Source organism: Aspergillus clavatus, genomic scaffold (assembly GCF_000002715.2).
Source record: "Aspergillus clavatus NRRL 1 1099423829798 genomic scaffold, whole genome shotgun sequence".
Classification (NCBI taxonomy): Eukaryota; Fungi; Ascomycota; class Eurotiomycetes; order Eurotiales; family Aspergillaceae; genus Aspergillus; species Aspergillus clavatus.
Genome location: NW_001517101.1, coordinates 1,166,372 through 1,192,477, shown reverse-complemented (window position 1 = coordinate 1,192,477; position 26,106 = coordinate 1,166,372). Strand labels below are relative to the sequence as shown.

The following is a 26,106-nucleotide window of genomic DNA, read 5'->3' as shown; positions in this document are numbered from 1 at the left end:
TATTTTGAAGCAATGTCTTATGATTGTTTGTTTGCCACAATTAACAGCTTCAGCGATTTGCGGAGTGGGTTTACCTGCTTTATCTATATTGAAGGTCATCAACCTAGTCTGCAAATCAAGGCGTCAACCCGATGATTAACAGATGATAGACAACATCTACCGGCAGGATCATTTGAAAAGGATTCATGGCGATGTGGCGTCAATTAACCACTATATAGATAGAACACGTAATGTTACAGGAATATACATTAATTCCAATTGTGTTGACCAGGCCTACTAGGGCCTAGCCTTTACCAGAAATTGCCATCATTTGATCCGTCGAGACGGACCACTTTGAATACAATCCTATTGCCGTACGATGGAAACCGATAAGTTGGTATTGGACAAGCGGGAAAGCATATAGCAGTCTCCAGGTATTACTTTAGTGTTTGGTATACAAGCCCTTTTCTGTTGTGCGCTCCAAGCACGCTGCCTACCTCTGTCTATTCTAAATTTTCCTACACTTTCAAAGACTTTAAGAAATGATGAACCTACTTATTCCCTTTTGCCCAGTCAGACGAAGTTTCTATGCTAAGACTTGCGGGCTAGCGCCCCCTACGTAGCTGCCTGGGTTTATTTAAACGTGTTCTGGTGGTGAGCATGAATATCATTAACTGCGCCATACCTACGCTCAGGGCCTATAAATGGATCACAAGCTCTAGTCAGACACCAGACAAATTCTAACACTACTGCTGGTAAAAATTGGCGGCGGCAACAGCCGTCTGCAGAAATAGATCTTGCTGGGATTTATCAGGTTCAAAACTCACAGGTCAGTGATCTGCATATCTCCCAAATAGCGACCATGGCCAGTCTCCGAACTACTCGATATTCGGTAGGCCTACTATTCGATATCGCTACTATTCGATATGCCTACTGTCATAGGAATGTAATGAGATGCTTTCTATCTAGATATCGGCTTATGTGAGCCCTTATATGAGGGCTCGGCTAGGTCTTGGCAGTCAGGTGCTGATCGGTAGGGCGTGAGCCCGTATCACATGACACCTACTATTCGGTATCCCTACTATTTGATATTCCTGTTATTATTTGCTATCCAGTAGGTAGGCTTACTATTTGACTATTTACTGGAATAGTGGTGTGTGTGTAAATTCTTTACTGTGGATGTGGTGGAACGTATTGATGGTATCAAATACATTTTGTCCGCTTTGTAGATTCAGTCCGCCGTACGGGGTGGACCTTTGGGTTCCTGGCGCATCTTCTAGGCATTGATTGATTGGCAGCAGCATGGATACATCAATGGGTCGGCCGGATGGTCACCATCCACTCTGTCATCCATAGAGCAATTGCTATTCTGAGTGACAGCTAACCAGTGCAAGCTATACAATAGTATTATGTTCTATTTCTGGTGAGGCATTTGCTTTGATTCCTGAAAGATACTATGTGTAGTTCCCCTGAATATTAATTATCTGCTAATCAGTAATAGGCAGTGTATTTAATAATCTTGATCATTCCTGTGACACTCATACTGTGGTTTCCTGTTACCCAGAGCTGATGATGAAGTGCCACTACCTCTTGGCAGTAACCAGACTAGCTTTAATGTCCTACTATGTCTGGATGCGCCAGTCCAAATTCCTCTGGTTTTTGGTGGTGGCAGCGGCTCTGTGGATTTTTCTTACCCTAGTGTTGTTGGCTGTTCCCCTAAGAAGGCAGTAGGGGCGCTCCTGACCTTTAGTTATCATTTCCCAGCACCATAAGCTTCTCAGTATTGACACCACCGTTCTCTCTAAGTGGAGAATTTGGATTTAATATGTGTATCTCTTGCTGCCACAGGCGGGCCTGCGACTTGCTAGCTATTTGCCACTTTTTATGTTTTGTTGTGGGAAGATATACCGACCTCGGAATTAGCACACCGCTCTAGTCAGCGCCCACGGATCCATGCGTCTGATTAATCGCCCAGCCAAGAGGACATGTTGAGTGATGCGTCGCTCCCCTCTGCGGAACATGGGGAAGAATGGATAGGGATAGCTTCAGAACGGGATGTAGTCGTACACACCACTAGCCAACAGCATGCATTGAGAGGCATAAGCTTGTCGAATACTATGGGTCACCAAACACTACGTGTGCTGACCCATCCGCAGTCTTCAGCATTGATGGCAGCACTCTATAATGCTGAACATCAACACAGCGTTCAACACAGTGCGCTCGTGCTGGGGCCATATAGGAGACTGCCAGATCTCGCCCGCTTCAGCATCGTGCTCCTGATTATAGAGGATATCAGAAATGCGCGGGTCTTCTCTCTCATCCAGTGTTGCTCCCCACACATCACAATCACCAACAGCGTCTAATCCTGGGGAACCATTGGCTCACAGCTCGGGGCTTTTCCCTTGCAGTAATTATCAACTACTCGACTCCAATGGCTCTATATGATGCTGTGCGATTGAGCGGGAATGCTTTGATTTGCTTGGCCGCCTATTCTAGTCTCATGTTGCCCCCAGTGGGATTAGCTTGTGCTGTCGCGGGTGGCAAATATGGGATGCGGACAGGGGCTTGTTTTCCCTTTTTCAACAGCTCAAGGGGCATAACTGAGCGCAGGATTTGATCTTTCATCCCTTTAATTTGGATTAAAGATCATACTTTGAAATTATCACCAAGATAGATACCACATCCTTGTAACCTGACATTTGCCATTCCAAGTGACCAAATCAGGTCGGCTGATAAGTAGGTGATTCCACATCCATTCTTGATACCCCATAGGATTCTGCGCGATTGGGCAGGACCCCCTTCAATTGAGTTGTGTGCCATTATCATGGGACAGACACATTATTATAATTGGCACACCCAACCCACTTGATCATGATCGCCATCCTTGGCAAATTCCTGCGAGTAAGAAGGTCGATACTGTTGCTGCCCTTTCAAACCCAATATCCACCGAAATCTCTGAAGCACTCTGTCGTTATGAAGGACGAGGTTTTCCTTTGTACTGAATTACCATCAGAATAGCCTAGGCTCGCTCCGGGACGATAGGACGATCGGCCCCGTGCCAGTAGCAGTAGCAGGAAATGGATTTTGTCTATATCCACTGTGTGGTGATTTTCACACCATAGGCCCTGTCATGCTATTGTAATGCTATCCTTTTGATGATGGACACCTACTTATCCTCTCAGTCCATCTTTGAAACTGATTTTTCACTAAGGGCGGTTACTGGGCATCATATCTGCATTCTGATTGCTATATGACTGCTTCCGCGCTCGCATGAGTCGCGACCATCGGATATATGGTTAAAACAAAATTACAGCATGCTGATATACCAGTCAGCATGGCTCTAGGGATCGTAGAAAATCACAGAAAAGTAGACAAAACATAAATAGTGAAAACATGACAACGTCTTCGATAGTCAACATACGCTCCTAGAGCCCATGTCAGGCGACGTGATAGTCATTAGTCTCTAGGTCCGCGCATGTGTTTGCAGCAGAAAAGGCAAGGCGTGGGGAATGAACGCTGTCCTGACGTAACAAACAAGGGGCGCAGCTGGGACGGTATTGGGCCGTAGGGGCGGGTGCTCGCCCACTCGCACCCCTACAGACGCTCCAACCACCGTATCTGGTCATTCCCGGATTGACTCAAACTACGAGATAAGCTAAAGCCATCAGAATATACGATTGTGCAACAGTAACAATTTCCGACCTAACCTCTCGATTTGTATTACTTAAATGTTAAACACCAAAAAGCATCTGAGGATTTAATGTCCTAAGCCACTCCTCTTGACTCGCACACAAGGAATCCTGTCTAGCCATGGATCTCAACAGGGTGGCAGACGGTCCGCCTGTATTGATCGCATGGGTAGCAGAAAGCTCCCTGTCACGGTAGAGCGCAATATCTCCCCCTCTTCTGACTCCGTGAATTGGAGCTGTCCTCCTCCCTGCGGCATAGATTGTGCTTTGAACCATCGAAGTATGGAGTTTTGTTCCGAGGAGATAAGCACTATTTATGGGGCGGAAATCTCCCGGGTAGTGCTAGGCTAATTTGCACATCTGCTTGCGGTGTTTTGGGTCTCTCATTGCTTGCAATTTCCTCAATGTGGCATTGGCCATCGGGGGCTGGCTCCATAGTCTGACTGGACAACTTTAGCACGGAGAAGGCCGGTTTCCTCTTATATGGGCAGCGCTCGCAAGACTGATTTTAGTCTACCTTTTGCCTGGACAGGTGATCAACATTATTGCCATATTGTACTGTAGGTGGCCTGATATTTAATGGGAATATCTGCTTATTTTAGTGAGCGCTTTCCATCTTATTATATTATGTATAGCCTCCTGCTTTATACCCTATAGTGAAAGCCTGCTGGGAAGAACTCCCTATAATTATATTACCATACACTAATTTATCCTAGGCCGTATAGTGGATTAGATGAGTTTAGCATCCAAAAATCAAGTTAAAAGGTGTGGGCAAACTTGCAAGAGATAAGTATTAACTCTATAGTTGCCTAAGTATAGTCAGCTCAGCTATTTTAATAGCAAATCCCAAAGTAGACTTTAGCATCTAAGCACCTTAAGAGAGGGCACTATTAGTAACACTATATTAGCTAGACATGGAGGAGCATAGTTTACTAGTGTTTTATGCATAGCTAGTTAGGGTCATTCCTGCTGAATCTATTAGCATTAAGTTCATTCTCTATTGCTAGGAACTCACCATTTCACAGTCAGTGGGAGCAGGCAGATGAGGATGGGATAGATATATATAGATCAGGCTATTTGGCATCTCCAGCATAGTCTAGCTGTGAATAGCATACAGACACTAGAAATCATTATGGTAATGGAGAAGGTTATTGCACTGCTTATGGATCTGTTCCTGCTACACACAATTTTAAGAAGACATTCTTGACACACTGCAGAATCACCGCATTTTTAAAACAAGTGCACAGCGCTTGAGATTATATACATCCACAGACATTGTGTTCTTGGGTAAAACCAGCCCAACAGTAAAGATTATCTACTTACGAGCAATCTCATAAATTTAAACCAGGCAAGTCAATCAGGGACGCCATCTTGTAATCCAAGCAGAAAAATGAGGCTAAGTGAGCTGTCCCTCATATGCTGATGCTGGTCCTCAGAAAGCTGCGACGCACCCGGGTTATGTTTATCAAGTAGACGGCAGGCAAACTCGACCCCCATATATGGCCCAACAATTCGTCGATTCCGGTAAGTTCTTTATTGTAGAGCCGTTGTGAGAGTTTTGGTCATTCATTCCCCTTTTTGCTGGTATATCTGATGGTCTCGGGCTCAACTATTGTTGAATTTGATGTCCAGATACAGTCCATAACCATGTTCGACTAACTAAATTCTTAGGCTAAATAGTAGACACAACTGCGTACAGACTAGATTCCCTGCCATTGATCACCGTCTCGCAATTCTGTCAAAGCTGTTATCTTTCGTATGGAGGGCCTTGTGGAGCTCGACTCTCACAGGGCTCTAAATTTAATGGCCAAATATCACCCTCCTTACGGGAATTAGAAAACCTAGCCCTAGCTTTCTCGGGATACATGCCCATTCAAGTATTGGGACCAGTTCCCTATTGCCAAGCTCATCATGGGCTATCTGTCGGCATCTGATGCTGCATATCGCCATATATCCATATCTCCACCTCCAGGGAGCGGTCATTCAGCGCACATGCAAGGTTTCTGCTCGATGAGATTTCCCGTTATGTGCTGCTCTATACAGCTAGAGATGGAAATTTCCTGCTTTATGAGAGTGAGAGATCACTTTACTACATGTCCTTGCTTTGCGTGTATCGAAATTCTTGACTTATAGTCTGTGCTCAAAGCTTATGGAGCGGTTTGCACCCAACTGGCAGTCTATCTGGTCCTATTGACGAAAGTAGAGGCGCAAGACCTATGGAGCCACCTAATCAAGATTCCATGTAGGTACGTGAAGTCTGCAAGAACCCAAAAACACCATACTCATTGTACTTCCACAGCCAGAACCTCCCAGCAACTATGAGAAGGTGGCATTAGCCACAGAGTCTTTCAGACCCTTGGTCTGTGAGCTAGAATGATTGGATGAGAATGATCCCATTCTAGCCACCCAGGCAGCATGCCTTGTAGCCCTCTACCAGCGCTTATAGGAGAGTTACATTATTAAAAACACTGAAAGTCAGCGCCTTAACAAAGAAACTGGCAGCTTAAGAACATAAATACCAACCTCTCAGAAGAGAAACTAGAGGAAGAGCGCCAGTCCTTAGATTATAATATCTACCTATCTTACTACAAGGAAGCATACCAGAAGATTAAAGAAGGCATCACCTAGCTCTTAGAGAATTAGAAGGTATCCCTGGTTGACTCCGCGGATGCTGGCAAGCAGAAGCAAGATAGATTAGAGTAGACCTATATCTGTGGATAGCTGTGTAAGGGTTAGCATTAAGTAAATGTCTAGTGGCATAAGTGGTGCTGAATCTATAGTGTGCAGCATAAGGCTCTGTGCGCATATTCTGTTATTAATTCCTATATTGCATGTGCTATTAATTCATCCGCTGGGGTCTAGGCATTGGTCATAACACAATCCTTTATCCTTGTCTCTTCCCCCTCCTTATCTGCATACTTTAACAAATAGGCGTCTGCATATGCAAATGCGTCAGTCCTCAATCCATGCCGACCGACCCAGCCACCTTCCCCTACTCTAGGTCAGAGACAATTGTATAGTAATCATCGGAATGCTGTGTACAGCTTGCTCTCCTAATGAACAGAGACAGAAAGTCTATGAACTCCCTTGTGGCATCCACCCCCGGGTAGCAACATGGTGGATAGACAAGGCGATTATCAGAAGCATTTGTACCTGTCAGAAAGGTGTCAACAAACAGCAGCTTAGGCAGGACATGCTACCTCTTAAGATAAAGTCCCTCTGTGACATAACACCCCTATCGCAGCAAAATTTGCCAAGAGAACCGAAGAACCTGTGGTTGCTCATTCGCCCGACTTCAATTGTTCCTGTGAGTCAACCCGTAGGTCTTAGGATCTTCCGAGTCATGATCCGTAAAAAATTCCAGTATGGTACCTAGGCCGACTGTGGCCAAATTTATCGGACTTTTGTAGGTACAGATATTATTACCTAAGCCGGTCTGGGACATGCCCAGCCGGGATGAGCGGGCCATATAAGGAGGCCTTGGTACAGAGATGTCAAGACAGACCTATTATAGTGTGGATTAGACAGATTTGTCGGATAGACCACCGCTTATGGCTTTTCCAAACATTGTCCACGCCATCTTGGTGTCCATACTCCTGTCCCTAGCAACTACCTGTGCTCTGCTATCAACCCAAACGTTTCGACAGCACCTGCTCTATCAATGCGTAGATGTTACCTCATCGGTGGTCCTTATGGTCTTCGTCGTTGCCGTAGTTGCGCTCTGTTGGAGCCATTCTCATCCGCTCAGTTGAGTTCCCATCGGTCAAAGACGATCCTGTGATAGGCAGAGAAATCACAATATCTGTTACGGGCTTCTTCCCATCGGTTCTGGAAATGAGTGTCCATGCATGAAGACAGGTCGGGCATACAATGGGCAAGAGCTCACAGACTATTTAGTTTCTTTGACTACATTTCATCCTGTCCGACATACTGCCGTTTGCAGCCGGGATGAAGATATTTTATGCATTCCTGTGCATTTATACCGCCAAAGTCGCGATGATCCTCGTCAGCTACCTAGCTTATGATCCCGCTCGGTATGCCCTGTCGATTCTCTCCGCCGTGGATTATGGAGGCGTCGCGGCAGGTTACTTGTTCCTGGCTCAACAGACTCCCTGCGACTCTTAATCCCAATAACGCCTCGTTCGTGCGGTTTACAGCATGTTTGGGTTCTCTGGTCTCTTGGTAAATGTTGCAGCGATAGGGGTGTCATATCATGCCGGGACTTTAAAATAAGAGGTAGCATGTCCTGCCTAAGCTACTGTTTCTTCTAAACACCTTTCTAACAGGTACAAATAATTCTGATAATCACCTTGCCTACCCACTGTATTGCTACCTAGGGGTGGATACCACAAGGGAATTAATAGACTTCCTGTCTCTATCCATTGGGAGAGGGAACTCTATGCAGCATTCTCATTATTATGTGATTGTCTCCAGCCTACAATAGGGGAAGGTAGCCGGGCCGGTCGGCACAGATTGAGGAGCTACGCATTTGTATATGCAGATGCCCAGAAAATAAGCTATATATTGGAGTATACAGATGAGGAGGGGGAAGAGATTACAATTTTCTGAAGGATTGTGTTATAAATAATGCCTAGACACTAACAGATATATTAATAGACACATATAATATTATAATTAACAGTAAAATATGCACATAGAGCCTTATGCTGCATGCTATAGATTTAGCACCACCTGTGACACTAGACATCTATTCAATGACAACCCTCACACAGCTGTCTATGTATATGATTCTACTCTAGTCTATTTTGCTTCTGGTTGTTAGCATCTGCAGAGTCAACCAGAGATTCCTTCCAACTCTCTAGGACCCTGATGATGCCTTCCTCAATCCTCTGAAATGCTTCCTTATAGTAGGATAGGCAGATATTATAATCTGAGGAATGGCGCTCTGCCTGTCTTTTTTCTTCAGAGAGGCTGGCATTTGTGTTCTTGAGCTGCTGGTTTTCTTTAGCAAGGTGCTGACTTTCAGCATTCTTAGTAATATAGGACTCCTATAAGCGCCAGTAGAGGGCTATAAGGTGTGCCGCCTGAGCAGCCAGAATAGGGTCCTACTTATCTAATTATTCTAGCTCACAGGCCAAGGGTCTAAAAGCCTCCGTGGCTAATACCACCTTCTCATAGTTGGTGGGAGGTTCCAGCTGTGAAAGTACAATGAGTATGGCATTCTTAGTTTGTGCAGAGCTTCTTCACGTACCTATGTGGAATCTTGATAAGGTGGCTCCATGGGCCTTGTGCCTCTACTTTCATCAGTAGGACCAGATCAACTAGAGGATGATTCATGCTTGTGTTTGGGTGAATATTCCAGATAGGGGGCTGTTGCTTCCATAGCACAGATGCTTATGTCTGATGGAGGTAGTCTGAGAGGATAGGGGGAGGGGGTTCAGATATGACATGTGTTCCACAATATTATATAGGAAATACAGTGCATCTCTGTGGCAGAGAGAAGAGACTCTCATATTCCTTGCACAATACTACCCCACAGGGATGTGAGGCGTGGATGTTCACCGGTCAACTGAGGAGTTTGGCTTTTCTAAAGATATGCTGGCCAGGTAATGGGAACGCTTAAGCACATACTTGAGGGCGATAAAAGGAGAGCAGAGTGGAAATTGCGCAATATCATTGGCCAGTGCATCTTCCCGGGTATCTATGAGGGATTGCATGACCTCTTCCTTGGTCAAAGATCGGGTCGATGAAACAGAAGAAATGCGTCTACCATGCACAATCTCCATACTAACTTGACATCACGATACTAGATATTTGTTCCGCGAATATTTGTTGATAGGCTACCTGTTTTGGTGCTTGTTGCAGTTGCGGAACTTTCTTTGCATTTGCCAGACCGTGGTTGCTCTGGCGGTTGGGCGGTCAGCAATATTTCTGATTGTTCCCAGACTGCTTTGAGTGGCAGAGGACCTTCCGCGAGCCAAAAGCGAGGGGTACTTGGTTCCAAGATCATTGCCGTCTTTGTTCGCTAGACAGATCCAACACAAAGGGCCAAGACATTCCCGGGCATTCCAAGGCACCCTTCTGTATTTTACGAGCCCAATTCTAGCTCTCAAAGCAGATTCTTAGACAGACTCATCAAGTGACAATTTTTCGGTCAATTGCCTTGAGATCTCCGATGAAGACAACACCCGTTAATGATGTGAGACTGATGGCCGAGTGCGGACAGGTCTGGGCGAGGTTCAGATAAGGTCGAGTGCCAAATGGAGCTGCATAACCACAAGCTCTTTATCCGTGATAACAAAGACGTATCGACACCTGTGGATAGCGCCATAGTGTTGAACCTGTTCGATAGGTCTGACATCGTCTCTCCCCGATTCGTCCTCGTAGGAATCGTCCCCGCTGTTTCGGACTGTGTTGATACCGCGAATTGGGTCCCACTTGAATTTGGTGTCACCAAGGACGAGAGCCTTTGGTCTTCCATGCTCATTCAAGTTGTTCCCATGCCCAGCGCCCCAGCTAGGTAAGCATCCCAATTGCTCCCAGTCTCTTCCGCCCAAGGTGATGAATAGAGGATTTATGTCAATAAGACAGTTAGACCCAGGGATTAGAGGCCTGCGCCTCATATATCACAGAAATTCGACCGAGCACTAAAAGGTTTTTCAACACTATCTCACACTCTACGAGCTGCAGATCGACAAGCAGCAGAAAAGCAAGCCAAGGTGACTTCAGAAAGGACAGCCTTATACAAGGAACTAATTGCATTAAATGGCCAAACAGATCAGCCAGTCTTGCTTTCAGCGAATATCACTAGCCAGAGTGATTATGCTCTACGAAACAGTTTTATCGCCAATAGTGGAGCAGACAACCATATCTGCAATAATCTGAGCAGGTTTACTGTTCACCAGAAACTTAAACATGAAGCATACCTCCGAGCAGGTGATTCATTGATTAAGATAGAAGGGCAGGGAACTGTCGAAGTCTGCAGTACCCTACCAGATGGAGACAAGCATCTTAAAGCTTGAAGAAACGCTTTATATGCCAGGTTTCCATACGAGTCTTGTGTCACTACGCCGCACAAAGGAGAGATATTTTTACCTAAACCAACGACTAGGTGTCATTGAAGACAAGAATAGTGTACCTTTATGCAATGTTTTCACTATGAACAAACTGGAAGTTATTGAATTCAACCCGATGAGTTAGAATTCAGTATTTGCGACCTCAAAGCGATTAAGAAAACAACATATGTCAACTGCGGGTGAAGACTGTTGCCATAAGCGCCTAGGTCATGCATATAAAGAAACAATCCAGCACCTAGAGGAGGGGACAATAGGGGCCAGAATAGTCCTAGCACCGGACAAGCCAGAACCTTTGCGAAACATGCAGACCATCAAAAGCATCGAGACAAATATCTCGAGGGGAGGTAAAGCGAGCAGAAACTGCATTTGAGGAGGTCCATTTCGACATGATCCAGATGACTGATGCATATAATGAGGATATTTGGGCCACCCATTTCGTTGATTCAGCAACTAGTTGGCATGCTCTATACACATCACCGCATAAGAATGCTTTAGTTGATCACATCGAGCCTTACATTGAGAAGAAGCATTTTGGATATGATGTGAAGCGACTGTTTTTCAGATCAGGATCCAACGCTTGGGAATCGCTACCAGGAGCTAGCCAAGAGGCTAAGGATTCAAATCAAGCACTCAGCGGCTCGAACACATGATCAGAATGGTAGTCGAGCGCGCTGGGGGGTTGATTATTACCAGAGCTCGAAGCTTGATTATCCATGGAAAGATTCCGCGAGAACTATGGCCAGAGGCTATGCAGAGTGCTGTTTATCTGCTTAATCGAACGCCCACCCGAGATCAAAGAGCGAAACAGTGGATATTTCCATATGAACCACTATATGGACGAAAACCGGATATCTCAAATTTGCGCATTTTTGGATGTAAAGCCTATGTTTTTCGTCACGGTATCGGGAATAAGGACGAGATGGCACCGCAAGCATGGATTGGCTACCTAGTCGGTTTCGAAGCATCCAATCTATGGAGAATCTGGAATCCACAAGCTGTACGACAAGATTTCAAGGTGACTATTCAACGGGATGTCACCTTCAACGAATCAGAGTTCCGTGACCCACAGAAACCGCTCTTAGAAGACATTCTAGTGAGCCAGATACCGCAAGGTCTGGAAGAACTCAATGAGCCAATAAAGAAAACAATCTATCAGCGCGCGATTGAACCACGAAACACAGATATTGAGTCAGATTGTGAATTTAAGTACGAGCAAGAACAGGAGCAGCAACAAACAGACAGAGAAAAGGCTCTAAGCCATGAGATAAATGATCTATTGACTCCAGAAGCGAGACCTGAGCCAAGAATAGAGAGTACACAGGTACCAGGAGGATTTTCAATAGAGACACCGCAAGAATCAGCCAACTGGAATCCAGATGAACAGCTCATGGAATTTGCTCAAGACATACGGCAAGAACAAACACCAGAACAAGAGCTAGAGACAGAACCTCAAGGACAACGACAAAGATACAGACCACAAGATGTGGACAATACAAGTGTCATTATTAGAGGCAGATGAGCCCAACAACCAAGGCAAGATCCTGAATATATATATATGCATTCGCGAGCGAGATATATCATATAAAGTAACCCATACGGATTGGTGGAAGAGCCACCGAGCTACTGCCAATCCTGAAGAATTAGAAAGAAGTCTTATGCTACCCACTCCGTGATCAATTTAGCTCTGCAGCCCGACTGGAGATCAAGGGAATGCAAGATCATCAGACCTTTCAGGAGATTCCACGACCTCAGATATCTACACAGGTGCTACCTGATATCCAACATAGTTGGGATGAGAGATGATGCATTTCAACATTGCAGTCAGAATGCTGACGTGTGTCAACCAAAAAGAACGGATACCGAAAATATAAAGATCCGGATGATCAGCCATCAACCCTGACCATTATGTTTCAACTATATGAAGCATTGCGTTGTTCAGAAGATTCAGATGGAAATACTTAAGTAGCGAGATATTACAGATAGTTCAAGGATTCAGACCCTCATTCATTCGTTTTGTGACCGTTACCTTTGGTGTGTATAAGAGATACCGATTTTGTTTGACAATATATATATATTTTTATAAAAAGAAGAAACCATAGATAGAAGCAAAAGTAGTTTATAATCCCATTCCTCAATGGGACCTAGGCGCAGGATACTAATCCTCTTTCTCTATTTTCACTACGCGCATGTTGTCGTTCTAGACTGTGCTGTGCTAGTCCCGTATTTGGTTGCTCAATCCTGATTAAATGAACTATCCGACCAGATCGAAGCGCCGACGCGAGACTCGAAATTGGACTAGTTCAATAGGCAGCAATTTTCCTGATATTCTATTATTGTATACCTATACAGAAGCTTGCCCAACTCAAGAGAACTTAATAGCAACTTAGGCCCGATTCTCAAGTTTGTCCGCTATTGTGCTCCGTGGTTCTTTAGTCTATCCTATATGCGACTCTGTAGTCTGCTCTCATTTCCTATTACCAAGTTTATTATTACTAGGATCATTCAGATCTCTTCTTCAGAGCTAAGCCTAACTAATAATTCATCAACATTGTAAACAATGTGCTTTCCTGTAAAAGAGTAGCGGCGAATTGGACAATGGAGCTTGTATCCAAGTAAAATTTGATAAGGTAATACTGAGCGTAAATTGAGCGTGAGGAACTAAATCAAGAGTACAATGTGAATGAGTGTCTATATATAGTTCCTCCCAGCATAGCACTGATCTGTTATTTCATAGCAACACTCTGTAGGCTGATTGCGTAGATGTCGTGGTTGACGGATTGATTGGTTGTCATTGTTCCATAGTTCTGCCCCTTGGATCCCTCCTGTTGGTGTCGGTACCATAGCACAGCCTTCAACAATCTAGCCGCCGTTAATATCAAAAAGGGTGACAGGAAATTTGCTGGGGAAAAACCTACTCACCCAATTTGATATGAGTGCCAAGAAAAGATCCCTCTCTATATCTTCAATGTATAGCTTTGGGATACTACCTCTGGCATCAACAAAAACACTGCCTTTTGCGGGATCCATATGGCCACCAATACTAACGTTATAGCTATACTCCCTCGGCAACTTATTGTCCTCCAGATAATTTCTCCAAAAGGATATCATGGATGAGATCCCTCTGAGCTGGCATCGCGACCTAACCCATGAATAGCGCATATGTCACCACTGATTTCTTGACTTTCTGTCCGAATTTGAAATCAAGTTCACGTTGATGATAAACATCCATGAAAGCGGTCATTATCCTCTGAGTGTGATTGAGAGAAGCATTAGGATCAGTCGTGGGGCCCGGTAGTGGAGATATATGGGTCATGATGGCTCCTCGAGTGGAAACGAGCACAACGGCCGTGCAATCATAAATCTCTAGTTCCTATTGCTTTTTTCCCGTTGCCGATAAAAGAGACGTATTCCACTTTGTTCATGAGTACTTCAATAGCTTCCCCATTTGCCAACGCCTGAGAGAAGCGGGAAGTCATGTTTGATAGATAATAGAAATGCTCAATGGTTTTTCTTGTCTTGATGGCTCCCACATCAGAAGTCTTACTAGTATTTAAATCTTGCAGGTCCTAAGAATCATAGGCATTGGAGCAACTTTAGCATTGCCAGTTTACAGGTGTTGATGGATTGATAGTTGATTGGTGGTTGGGGATAGTTAATGGATGGTCAATGAGTAGTTGATCAGTAATTGCCCAAGTTTAGCATATTCCAGTATCACCAAATATGGCTAGCTAAAGAGTTATGACTTTCCGGAGGACTCTCTCGAAAATTTCTCATTAACTTATTTTACTTATAATTACATCACATACTAGAATATATTACGGATCATGAGACCTGGAGGATCCTAAGACCTACGGGTTGACTCGCAGGAACAATCGAAAGTCGGGCGAATGAGCAACCACAGTGAGCCCCCACGGAAAGAAAAAGTCATAGTTTTAAGAGGGATATCATCCCTACTTTCCAGGGTAGTAAGTTTCGATGGCCTCCATCTGTGAAGCAAAACCTGCTTCGTGTGATGACAGGCATTCAGGAATACTTGAAGGGACATTGTAAGCATATCACAATTTCTTCGCGGACTGCTCACTCATACACTCAGCACCCATGACTCGCGTTCATGAGCTCAATTATAGTAACTCAGACGGGGAGTTGTTAGTGGCACCTCCGTTCACGATGATAGGGCTGTCCATACCACCGATGTCATGGCTGAATCAGCAGCTGGACTCAGATGGCGAGAGGCTTGGCATGGAAGACAAAAAACAAGATTCCCAGCGTGAAACTCCTCAGGACGCTGGAGATACCATCAGCCAGGCTAGTCCTCATCTGAAAGTCAATTTGTGTACAGATTCTCAGGAATATAAACATTAATCCACCCAGTGAGTGCCAATGGTCACCATCCGCAGGCATGCCCTATCAATGCCTTGGGGGTGTATTACTAAGTTTTGCGGCAGAACCCGAGCTCCCAGAAAGTGCCCAAGGAGAATGACTGCACGCTCACTGAGTATCCCCTATATTGATTTTACCATGGAGGAGCCAAAGCTGACGCGCCAGCTAGAACATGCCAGAAGTCAACAACAAGCATTGGATCAAGTGGGCCAATGAAGCAGTGGGGAGTATATGGCACTGTCCTATAAGATAGAAGGGCTCTTAGCTCTAGTTACACCTAGCTAATCCCTCCAGCAGCCAAAGAAAAGACATCTGAAGTAATAATTCCCTATTAGTATTTGCTCCAGGGCACCGCGGATTAATGCATCCTTTATAGAATATAAGGGATTTTTGCGGAGCCTATCCTCTCTTTTGTGGTGGGATATGTTTCTTAGGAATGGTGTAGCGTGGATATGCTTAATTTCATTTCAGTTGATGAATGGATTGATGCCCAGCCCGTGATAGTGTAAGATGAGGGCTTAATGGTCACGCTTCTGCTTACGGCGAATATCCTGCCATTGGCCCTGCGGACTCAATCCTGGGCCACTCTGCACCGGCGCGCCGCCAACCTCGCGGTCATTGAATTTCATTCCGTTGTGGACGGGGTGGACCTTTGGATTCCCGGCGCATCTTCTAGGCATCGATGGGTCAGCCGGACAGTCATCATCCACTCCGTCCTCCACGGAGCGATTGCTGTCCTGGGTGACGGCCAACCAGTGCAAGTCATACGACAGCATTACGTTCCATTTCTGGTGAGGCATTTCGATTAGCTCACGTGACCTTGTTCGCGTGAGCTCTGTGACAGAAAGTAAGGATAGATTAGTTTGTTCCAGAATACAGTAGGCATTTCGACAAGGCTTAAATGGCTTTTCAAATGAACTTTATATAATTCATACACCAGCTTTTCAGGAGACTAAAGTGATATATTACACCTTTGAGGCAATCTTCCTAATTTTGACCCAGATGACTATATTGAAAACTTCAATGCCTGTAAGATATGCTGTTGAGCAGCACATCTTACAGGGATTCTAAATTAGTTGTTCAATATCCATGCAGGTCAGTATAAATACCAAGCCAGCAAGATGCTTTTTAACTCTCCCCCATTTGATTTTCGCAACCTCAAAGAACCAATAGAATACATTAAGGTTTCAACTACTTAAATTTCTTTAGATAGATCACAAATAAATCACTTAAGCACAGGGAAGTCTTCTACAATAGGGTTTTGAAACATGGTCATGTAATGCAAGCTAAGTTCGACCCAGGTAAGCAAAGTCCGTGGTGTAATCAGAGCATGATACAATGGATTATCATATTCCAGATAACAGTTTCACTATAGGTGTTACTATAATTTTCTTGTAGCTAAAGAGGAAATCACGCTAGGGAAGGAGATCGCAAAGACGGTGTTCCGATACTGCAGTGTAGCTCATGCAGCCGAGGGGCACTAACAACCAGGTTGCAACCTTTCTCGTACGGAATAGAATGTTGTTTTCACTGCTTGCTTAAGACAGTAGCAGAGATAGAAGGCGTCCACTAATACCAATAAAGATTTGCGCCTTATAAAATTGAGTCTGTATGCAGCCTCACTTACCCGAAGAGTCTAGTCAGATGTCTTTGATAACAAGCCGTTTTGGGATTTCAAAAGATTCCTTGTCAAGCGCAGGGTCCGGGGAATAGATGCTAGGGCATTGCGCCAACAGTGTAGTGCAAGTGAGGTGGTTCGCCGGCCGATCCCCAAGCAGGTGTTGGTCCATGGTCCATGGCCCCATGATTATGCGCCGATGTGGGGCGGGACGACCATTGACCCTCATGTAGAGATGTTGGAACTTGGACGGCATCGCGGTCCAGGTTCTTGACGCACATCACCCACGTGAGCGCCCTTGGACAGGGGAAGTAGCCTTCCACTGTAGGGTCTTCGAATAGTAAAAAAGAAAAGAAAAAAAGTTTTCTTTCTTAATTTTCTAATTGTTTCTTTTTCCAGTAGTTGGACTCTTGTATGAATGCCAAAGCCTTTCCATCAAACAGAGCTTTATGTTTCCATATCTTTCTATGTTTGGACCAATCAGAATCATTAGCTTATGTACGCCTTGTTGCCTGGGAAAGCTCTCTATTTTCACTGACAACATATAGTGTCATCTACCCACATTCGCAAATCTACCCACCTTCGTAAAAAAATATCAATCCAACCACGATTTGCATCACCTTCCACATTCCATATTGAAATATTCCACTGAAAAACACTGAAAATGAATTGTAATTGTAAGTAGCATATTATATGCAGAAGAGCACAGCTAATGTTTCTATATGGAAATTAATAGTGATATATCTGAAAATTCGGATGAAATTCAGCTAAATGGGCCAATTACACCGCCACGGCTCGCAAGCCTCTTGAATACCACCCCCCCTCCCCCCCTTCTACCACCATCTTCACCACCAATCTGGATCAGAGAGATCCCAGTAACACAGGCCTATGATTAAGGGAGCCTGCTTTTGATGTCATTACTACTTTCTTTGCTATCTTTAACTGCTATGGGAGAATTAGAGGTTGAATATAGTGAAGATAAGGGGGAGCTGCCTCCTCTCTTAGTAAGATATGGGAGGCATCACCTACTTCCCAGGCTAAATATAAAAAGTATCTTACTTGCCTCCTTGCTGGCAAGTTAAATAGTGTCACTCTTTTATGGAATAGCTACTGTTAGCTACTTAGTCTATAGCTTTAAAGAATCAGCGCCTACAGCATACTAAAGGGAAGTTTAAGCCATCTCTAGGCTGTGTCTGCAGCCTTGATGAGGCTCTAGAGACCCATGAGGCCTGGGAGATTAAGAAGAGGGAGAAAGATGAGAAATCTAAGGCTGTAGAGGCCTAAAAACTAGGGAGGGAGCAGAAGAAGAAGGAGAAAGAAGAGCAGAAGTAAGAGACTTAAGCTACTTAAAATTCTATAGTAAATATACTAAAAATAAAGATTTCACAGTCTTCTCTGCCTACTCTGCTATCTAACTACCCTTCCTATCTATCTTTAACACTGGCTCTGCTAGCTCTGCTAGCTCTAGCAGCTCTGCTACTACTATAAATACCATCACCACAGTGATCTACCAGCTATATTATTAACTACTTCTCCCAGTGGGAGTAAGAGATAATAGTATTTGCAGAGATTAACTAAAAGTGCTGCTTTGAAGCAGATAGAGGCTTATAATCTATAGTAGATCTAGAGAGATATTTGCAAATTTAAACTCTATGCTGGCTAGCAGTATATCTATTGCCTAGTTCTCCTTATTTAACTCTTAATCTAGATAATCACCTATATCTAGCCCCCAGCAGCTCCCATTGCCTACTACACCAGTGAATCTAGGCCATGGGAATAGCTTCAGTTTTATACCTAATAATAAAATATCTATTAAGAAAGAGTAGGTAGAAGAGGCACTGCATATACTGTCTAATATAGCTAAAAGATGCTGTTAAATAAGCTGGAAAACTTAGATAATGATCCAAACTTCTAGTATATCTAGATATGTCTATTCTTGTTTATATTTACTATATAATCTAACCAAATTATTAACTATTATGGACTGAATATGAAATGCAGGGAGGTAAGATATATATTTTCATATTATGACAGTATTTTATGAAGGTAGGTAGATTTATGAATGTGGGTAGATGACACTACTTAGTATATGCTAGGTATATACTTAGTATATATCTTATAATTTTTTTTTAATAATTTAAATATATTATTGGGTTACTTACAATAAGGGTGGAAAAGATCTTAGCATGGCAGATTAATTAATTTATGCTCTCCTCATTAAACAGAATGGAAAGTAGGTCGCTATTAGAGTTAACAGTGATCCAGTCATAAATATTATAACTGGTAAAGGAGATGAATATTACATTATTTTTATAGAGCCTGGTCAGGTCTGCCACTTTTATTAATAACCTATAGTCTGATACTTCCATCTATAAGGCTCCTAGATGTGACCAGGTGTTGAATTAATAATTTGCTTACTCTAAGAGATAGTTCTATCTTTATACTCTGACTATTTATGTCAAGATTAATACTTGGCAGTGGCTAACCAGATATGTGGCATATCATCTCTAAATTTTGGTGAGAAGTATTTTTCAGAAAATTAGATAATTTAGTTAGACTGAGATGAACTACTGTAGGTGGAGGCTGGCTATAAGGTATGTTAATTAAAACTTAATAAATATATAGATTTATTTACTTTGCAAATCTTAAGAACATATTCTATTTAAGTATCTATTGCTGCTTGTCTACCAGGCAACTTAAAAGTATTTTTGTATTGTTCTGTTAGAGATATAGGTCCTATATGAGTTTCAGTAAGCATCTTTTTAATCATGAGCATATTAGGATGAAGTATAGACATAATTACAGAAGTAATTATGATTCTGGATGACTCTAAATATTAGTAAGAATATAATCATAATCTACAGATTACTAGTATAGTATAATAAGCTTAGTAGATTTATAGTGGAGAGTCCTCATATATACTGCAAGGTATGCCTAAGGAATGTGATATACTTGCTCTAGGCTAGTAAGAGAGAAAGAGATAATTAGATCTTAGAATAAATATGGAGTGCAGCATATTATCTAAAGTCTGAGAGATCTAATATAATTAAGTAAAGAAAGTTTTCTGACTATGATTATTAAAATCTTAGTTGGGAGCTATTTAAAATAGCTATAAATTAGATAGGGAGTCACTAAATAAGCATTGTGTTAATGTCCCTATAGTGGAAACCATAAAGTTATGGTTGCTGCTGGTTTTAGACATGTTGTTGCTGCTTTCTGAGGTGGATGGAAAATTAATTATGATTTCTGTCTTAGGCTTGCTTCCCAGTGAGCATCAGAGGTACTTAATAGATGATATATTAATAATAATGTAGGACACTGTGAATGAGGCAGGCAAGGACTTGCTAATCAGGCTGAATAATAGTAAAATATCTGCTAGGAAGCCTTTATTTGGGGAGAATAAGTAGGTATATAAGAATATATTAGGGCTCTGATATCTTGAGGAGAGCTGAACATCTATATCTAATAATAAGGACTGACTTCTCTATGTACATGAGAGCATCAGTTAGGGAGGTAGTAAGAAAGGAAGCTATAATAATAAAGATGCTTAAATACCCTCTATAAGAGCCCACTAAGAAAAGTCCATCTAAGCCCCCTATTATTAGCGCCTAGCCATGAAAAATGGCCATTTCTTATATACTTATAGGCTTGCCCTAGAGCCACACTCCTAGCCACAGGTAGATCTCCTATTTATGTAGGATTCTCACCCATAGTGATATCTCCTACTAGGGCTGGAGACTTAGTCCCACCTATTTAATCTTCTTTAGTGCTCTCAAGCTGGTTGATTATATAGTCTAGCATAATCTTAAAGGATTAGGATTCACTAGTAGGGCCTATCCCCTGCTCTTTTAAAAGATAGTTAATCACTATTCCCATCTGCTAATTAGTATTATAGAGAAGATCAGCTAAGTCCACTATCTCTTCTAGGTCTAAGGTGGTTTGCTGTAACACCTCTTAGAGAGTTTAATACTCTTTTACATACTTCTATTGCTCTTAGTATATGCGCAAAGCCTGTATACTAAGATTATAGATTATATAGAGGGTGTCCTAGCCATAATGAGTAAGTCACCTACTAAAGAAGGTAAATACCTATAGCAGTATCTATTTTATGAGTAATTAATATAGTTGCAGCAGATAGGGCTGTCAGAAGCAGGATGAAAGTGAGAGTTAGGAGTGACATATTAATTTTTATAGCCATCCCCCATAATAGTTGAAAAATCTATATCATAACCCTCATTACCGGCGCAATGTCTTGCAGTTTAAATTTAGATGGCTGTCCATCAGGACTCATGTCTTGTTAGAAGCTCATTAACTTGTGTTGAATTGAGGCACCATTGTCTGATTTGCTGCTACCATATACAGGGAAGCACATTATTTATAATGTTGATGAATTATTAGTTAGGCCTGGCTCTGAAGAAGGAATCTGGATGTTTTTAGTAATACTCTACCTTCCAGACAAATATCTGTCATTGGAGCTTGCGAGTAGCTCAGCCCTCTGTCCTATGACACCGAAGGCATATATACAGTACACAGTTCCCAGGAGGATTCTCAATAGAGACACCGCAAGAATCAGCCAACTAGAATCCAGATAAGCAGCTCATGGAATTTGCTTAAGATATATGGCAAGAATGAATACCAGAACAAGAGCTAGGGACAGAACTTTAAGGACAATAATAAAGATACAGACCATGAGATGTGGATGATGCAAGTGTTAATATTGAAGGTAAATAAGCCCAATAACTAAGGTAAGATCCTGAATATATATATCATGCATTTGTGAGCAAGAAATAACATATAAAGTAACCCATACAAACAGGTGGAAGAGCCACCAAGCTACCAGTAGCCGCCCCATAGAATTAGAAAGAAGTCTTATGCTACCCACTCCGTGATTAATTTAGCTCTGCAGCCCAACTAGAGATCAAGGGACTGCAAGATCATCAAACCTTTCAGGAGATCTCAGAGATCTTCACAGGTGCTACCTAATGTTCAACATGGTTGGGATGAGAGATGATGCATTCCAATATTGCAGTCAAAATGCTGACGTGTGTCATCTAAAAAGACCCGATACCGAAAAAAGATCCGGATGATCAGCCATCAACCCTAACGATTATATTTCAACTATATGAAGCATTGCGTTGTTCAGAAGATTCAGATGGAAATACTTAAGTAGCGAGATATTACATCCCAACGCTGGTTGACGGTAAATGGCGGCCAAAAACGGCAGTCCGTCAGTGCCGTTTTAAGCACCATTCGCGCCCAATAGTATCGCTCATCCATCTTAGTCATTATATATCACGTGGGTGTACGCACCCTACATCACTGAGTGCTCAGTGAGCGCTCAAGGTTTACTCACCCCTACTCTGCCCAGGCTCCCTGAGTACTCCCTGATCAACTCACCCTCTACTCAGTCTGCTCAGGACACATTACAATTCCATCATGAGCACTTCCAGAATTTTCGCCGCGCATAACCGCCGCCTGATAATCATGGTAATTCTACTTCACTCTAAGTGGGTATACCTACATTTCCTTCTATTTAAGGGCTACTTCCGACATTTGACATTTTTCTCTTCGCCCTCTTCATTTATTCCTCTGTGCACTATATTGTATTCAAGCTTTTTGCTTTTCTCTTTTTATCTCTCGTTTGACCTAAATTTGACATTCGTTCCATTTTGAAGAGCCAGTCTGGCTTCCTGCCCTTCTCCCTCAAAATCATATCTTAATACGGAATTTCCGCTATGGGTGCTTCGGCTCTTCGTGGCTCCAGGAAAATGACTGTTCTTGGCCCTGAACACTATCGACAGCATCGTCGAGATCTGGAAAGCACAGGCGTTTTCCAGAAACGGCACGCCAAATCAACGAAGAACAACATCAAAGGTATCAAGGATAAGTGGACGAAGTGAGAACTCATTCCTTGTACTAGAGTAAGCTCGTAGGATGCTTACAGTGGACTGACATTAGGCATTGCGATTTTCTCGGGGAAAACCGACTAAAATTCCTTGTGGCAGCCCGGAAAGAAGATGTCATGATCTTTTTGAAATGGATACTTGACAACTACGCCATAAAAAAGTTCAGCAGTTTACATGAAAACTGGAGGCAATGGTGCCAACTGTATCGCCAAGCTGTTGGCCGCAGTCTTCACGCCAAATGCCGTAGTGACATCAATGATGTAAGATCCATCAGTGTATCTCTCACTGCTCCATCCACTAACTACTGGCCAGTACATGACTGGGACCCTGGTGCCCTTTTATAACCTAGACCTGTCTGTCGGAGACAAACCTGTTATGAATGTCGATGACTTATACCTGGTACTTCATCATCACTGGGTACTAGACAGAACGCCATACCCTGATGGCAGGCAGATTATCCAACTAGCCTTCCTTCTTCTGGTTTCCGCTTACACCGCCAGTCGGCCAGGGGCATTAGTATATGTGGAGAGGAATGAGCGAACCAATATTTCACATTTCTATGGTCGTGGTAACAATGATAACGAGGGAGACGAGGAAGCAGATTGGGACACAATGAGTGAGGATCTCAAAACCCTTTGCTACGGTCAGATAAGTTTGATTTTGTTACCAAACCCCCATGGCCCTCGTGATCACTTGGTAATGGAGGTTGATCTGAAACACACAAAAGGCCACCACAATAAGCCCAAGCGGTAAGTATTCCACTGAGAAAACTTTCCACCAAAGCTAAGAAAACTATAGTAAAATATTTCTAATGTCCGAGGTGAAGGAGCCAATATTTGATATTATAACGCTTGTTATAGTCATGGCAATACTTGATGATGCGTTCGAGAGCAATATTCGCTCTGTCGAGGAAATCTTCTCTAGTCGTGTACTTGCTCCTCGACGCTCCAACCAACTGAAGTTTCGTAAGGACAAATTAAACGTTCCAGTTTGTCGACAGCCAATTTCGACTGGATACGGAACTAGGACGCATGATATGAAGCCACTGAAGTATCACACGTACCTGTATTATCTCCAACGTTTGAGTTTGGCTGTTGGCATGATTCAGGCTATGAGGCCATACGATCTACGGCGAGGCACGGGCGAAGCAGTCGATAGTAGGACATTCCAGCTGCCGTTTTTCTTTGTATTCCTATTTGGGCATTACTAACACATGTTCACGTACCAAACTCCTAGATGTTGCATCACTCCCATTGCTCCAGCAAGTTATGGGACATGCTTATGCCAGCGTCTACCAGAAGTATATGAACCAACGAGTCCAGTGCCATGTCCAGGCAGCATTTCTTGGAATACCTTCTGAGAATGCATTGATGAATATCCTCAGTCATCAGAGTCGTTATGTGGATCCTCGTGCACCGGCCCACTTTGACGATCTTACTTCTACACAAAGAGCTTCAATCTCTTCTCACCCAGAAATAATTCGTCTTCGAGAACTACGAGATTCTTTAGCTGCGGAAGCGAAAGAGCTTTATGGGTCGAGCAAGAACGCAGCAGGCACAAAGATTGGAGAACTTAAGGCTAAGGCCGATGCTAACCTGCGCTGTGCAAAGGCAAAACTAAAAAAGGAAGCTTTTAACGCTGCTCGTGGAGAGTTCTTTGACACAATCGACACAAAGGAAATAAATAAGCAGCTCGACCCGTCCTTCATAGATGTCGATGACAATGAATATCGCCCCGAATCTGTCGTTCACAAGCTGGAGGAGCGAAGGCGCATAGCAGACCTGATGAAGCTCCCTACCAAGGACCTCTCTGAGAAAGAAGCTCTAGACCACCGGCTTGCACTATCAAATGCGCTGATTGACCTCGGCCGTGTGGTGAAAATACCATCTGAGAGAATATCCGGAGAAGATATAACTACTGGCTCTGCTAGTCCTCCGTCCATAGTGTCGTCTCAAACAGATAAAGACTCGTCTTCTCCAGAGCCTCGTGCCTCCCCTATTGCTCTCACTAACAAGCATTGTCTCTTCTGTGTATTCAGTCCGCATCATCAGTGCTATTTTTCAACATCTCGGAAAGCGCGAGAACATTTTGAAAAGCATCTGCGGACTTTCGGGCGTGAAGAACCGATACCATGCCCAGATGAATTCTGCCAGCTTGTTCTGCATGGTCATCAAGAGCTGAAGAGCCATGCAGACCAAGTTCACAAAGTTCGTTATTTCACAGAAGCTCAGCGTATAAGAGCTGGTTTTTAGGTGATTGCCAAAATTTCTAATCACCATCTGCGTTCTTTTGGTTTTCTCGCGGTTTAATTAATGCAAATTTTATGTCTGCTATCCTGGTAGGCAGCTTTTAAAATTAATCAGCAACAGTATATTAGTCATATACAATATTTTTGGAAGATAACATATAGAAAAACCGCACTTCATTCAAAAATGTCCTGACGCTGCCGGCATCTATAGTTATTCAGGCAGAATGAAAAGTTTTACATTGATTCTCTGGGCTGACTAACGCCTGTGAAGAGCGGCCACAATAGAATATGCGTAGCTACAGTAATACGTGCAACCAAGTTATCTGGCCTTATAAGAGTAACGGAGGCGTTCTGTACACTTTTTTTCTTAACCCATCGCTTTTGGACTAGATAAAGTCCTTGCTACCCAATAGGAAAGTCTATGTGCCATCTGGGATTTGTTGCCACAGAGTTCGACACTCGTGATTCCATCAATTGTAGGGCTGGAGAGAATTGGGTCTATAAGTACTTTGCTGCATCGATAACCCAGCCCATCTTTAGAATCTTTTAGTCTGTCCCCACGAGTAGGTCCCGGTTTCCTACGGGAGTCTAGCTGGGTCGCAGAAGCGCTGACGCACACCGGAACATGCCGCTCGCTGCCAAGAACACAACGTTTGGGCTGCGGAGCCATGGTCGGTCTCTAAAATCGAAGCTGCTCCCGAAATGTCGAATGCACAACTATGAGGTCAGGATACCGACTTTTCCTCCGATTTATAAATAGAGTCTAATTTCCTAGATAGTATGTTTGCAAAACCATATTAAACTGATTCTTTCCTCCAAGTGTACAAGAACTATACTCCGCGTTTCTAGGAGCTGGCTCAATTACCAGAGATGCAACCCCGTCCACCAACACCCGATGAACAGGAGGGGTTTGATTCAGCAGACTGAGCAACAGATAGATGAAGGCCATGGCCGTGACTGAACACTGATGGGAGGCTGTGGGGCACCTATAGTACCCTTTACAGTCATCTGCACCACGTATGTGTATACGTTCGTTGGTAAAGAAAACTACATCTTATCAGTGGAACAACGTGAAGCGAGAGACGGATATTTACCATATACTATGGCGAGCCCAATGGCGAGCAGTCCTGGTTCTTCTTGGCACAATCAACCCGGCCAAGATCTACTTCCTACACAGGCTGGCCAGATCCGGCATATGGTACTTACAGCTTGGGGTGGTGAACCCATCAACAAGATGAAAGATATCGAG

The 26,106-nt window shown here is 43.3% G+C and overlaps 3 protein-coding genes across 3 annotated transcripts, besides 3 other annotated features; all 3 read left to right on the top strand.

The window, feature by feature from the left end:
* Positions 1–9,889: 9,889 nt before the first annotated feature.
* ACLA_091570 (uncharacterized protein) lies at positions 9,890–10,440 on the top strand (the record flags this gene model as incomplete). The annotated part of the gene is made up of 2 exons (XM_001272884.1): positions 9,890–10,149; positions 10,407–10,440. The coding sequence occupies 2 exons, from the start codon at positions 9,890–9,892 to the stop codon at positions 10,438–10,440; spliced, it is 294 nt and encodes a 97-aa protein (XP_001272885.1).
* Positions 10,441–11,360: 920 nt separating this feature from the next.
* Positions 11,361–12,035: a mobile genetic element.
* A 5,332-nt stretch (positions 12,036–17,367) lies between these two features.
* ACLA_091560 (uncharacterized protein) lies at positions 17,368–17,987 on the top strand (the record flags this gene model as incomplete). Its single annotated transcript, XM_001272883.1, has 2 exons — positions 17,368–17,380; positions 17,836–17,987. 2 exons carry the CDS (start codon positions 17,368–17,370, stop codon positions 17,985–17,987), a joined length of 165 nt encoding a protein of 54 aa, XP_001272884.1.
* A 160-nt stretch (positions 17,988–18,147) lies between these two features.
* Positions 18,148–18,182: a microsatellite.
* Positions 18,183–18,741: 559 nt separating this feature from the next.
* Positions 18,742–18,777: a microsatellite.
* A 3,661-nt stretch (positions 18,778–22,438) lies between these two features.
* On the top strand, positions 22,439–24,861 carry ACLA_091550 (uncharacterized protein; the record flags this gene model as incomplete). The annotated part of the gene is made up of 5 exons (XM_001272882.1): positions 22,439–22,577; positions 22,637–22,869; positions 22,922–23,358; positions 23,408–23,766; positions 23,846–24,861. The coding sequence occupies 5 exons, from the start codon at positions 22,439–22,441 to the stop codon at positions 24,859–24,861; spliced, it is 2,184 nt and encodes a 727-aa protein (XP_001272883.1).
* Between the last annotated feature and the right edge of the window lie 1,245 nt (positions 24,862–26,106).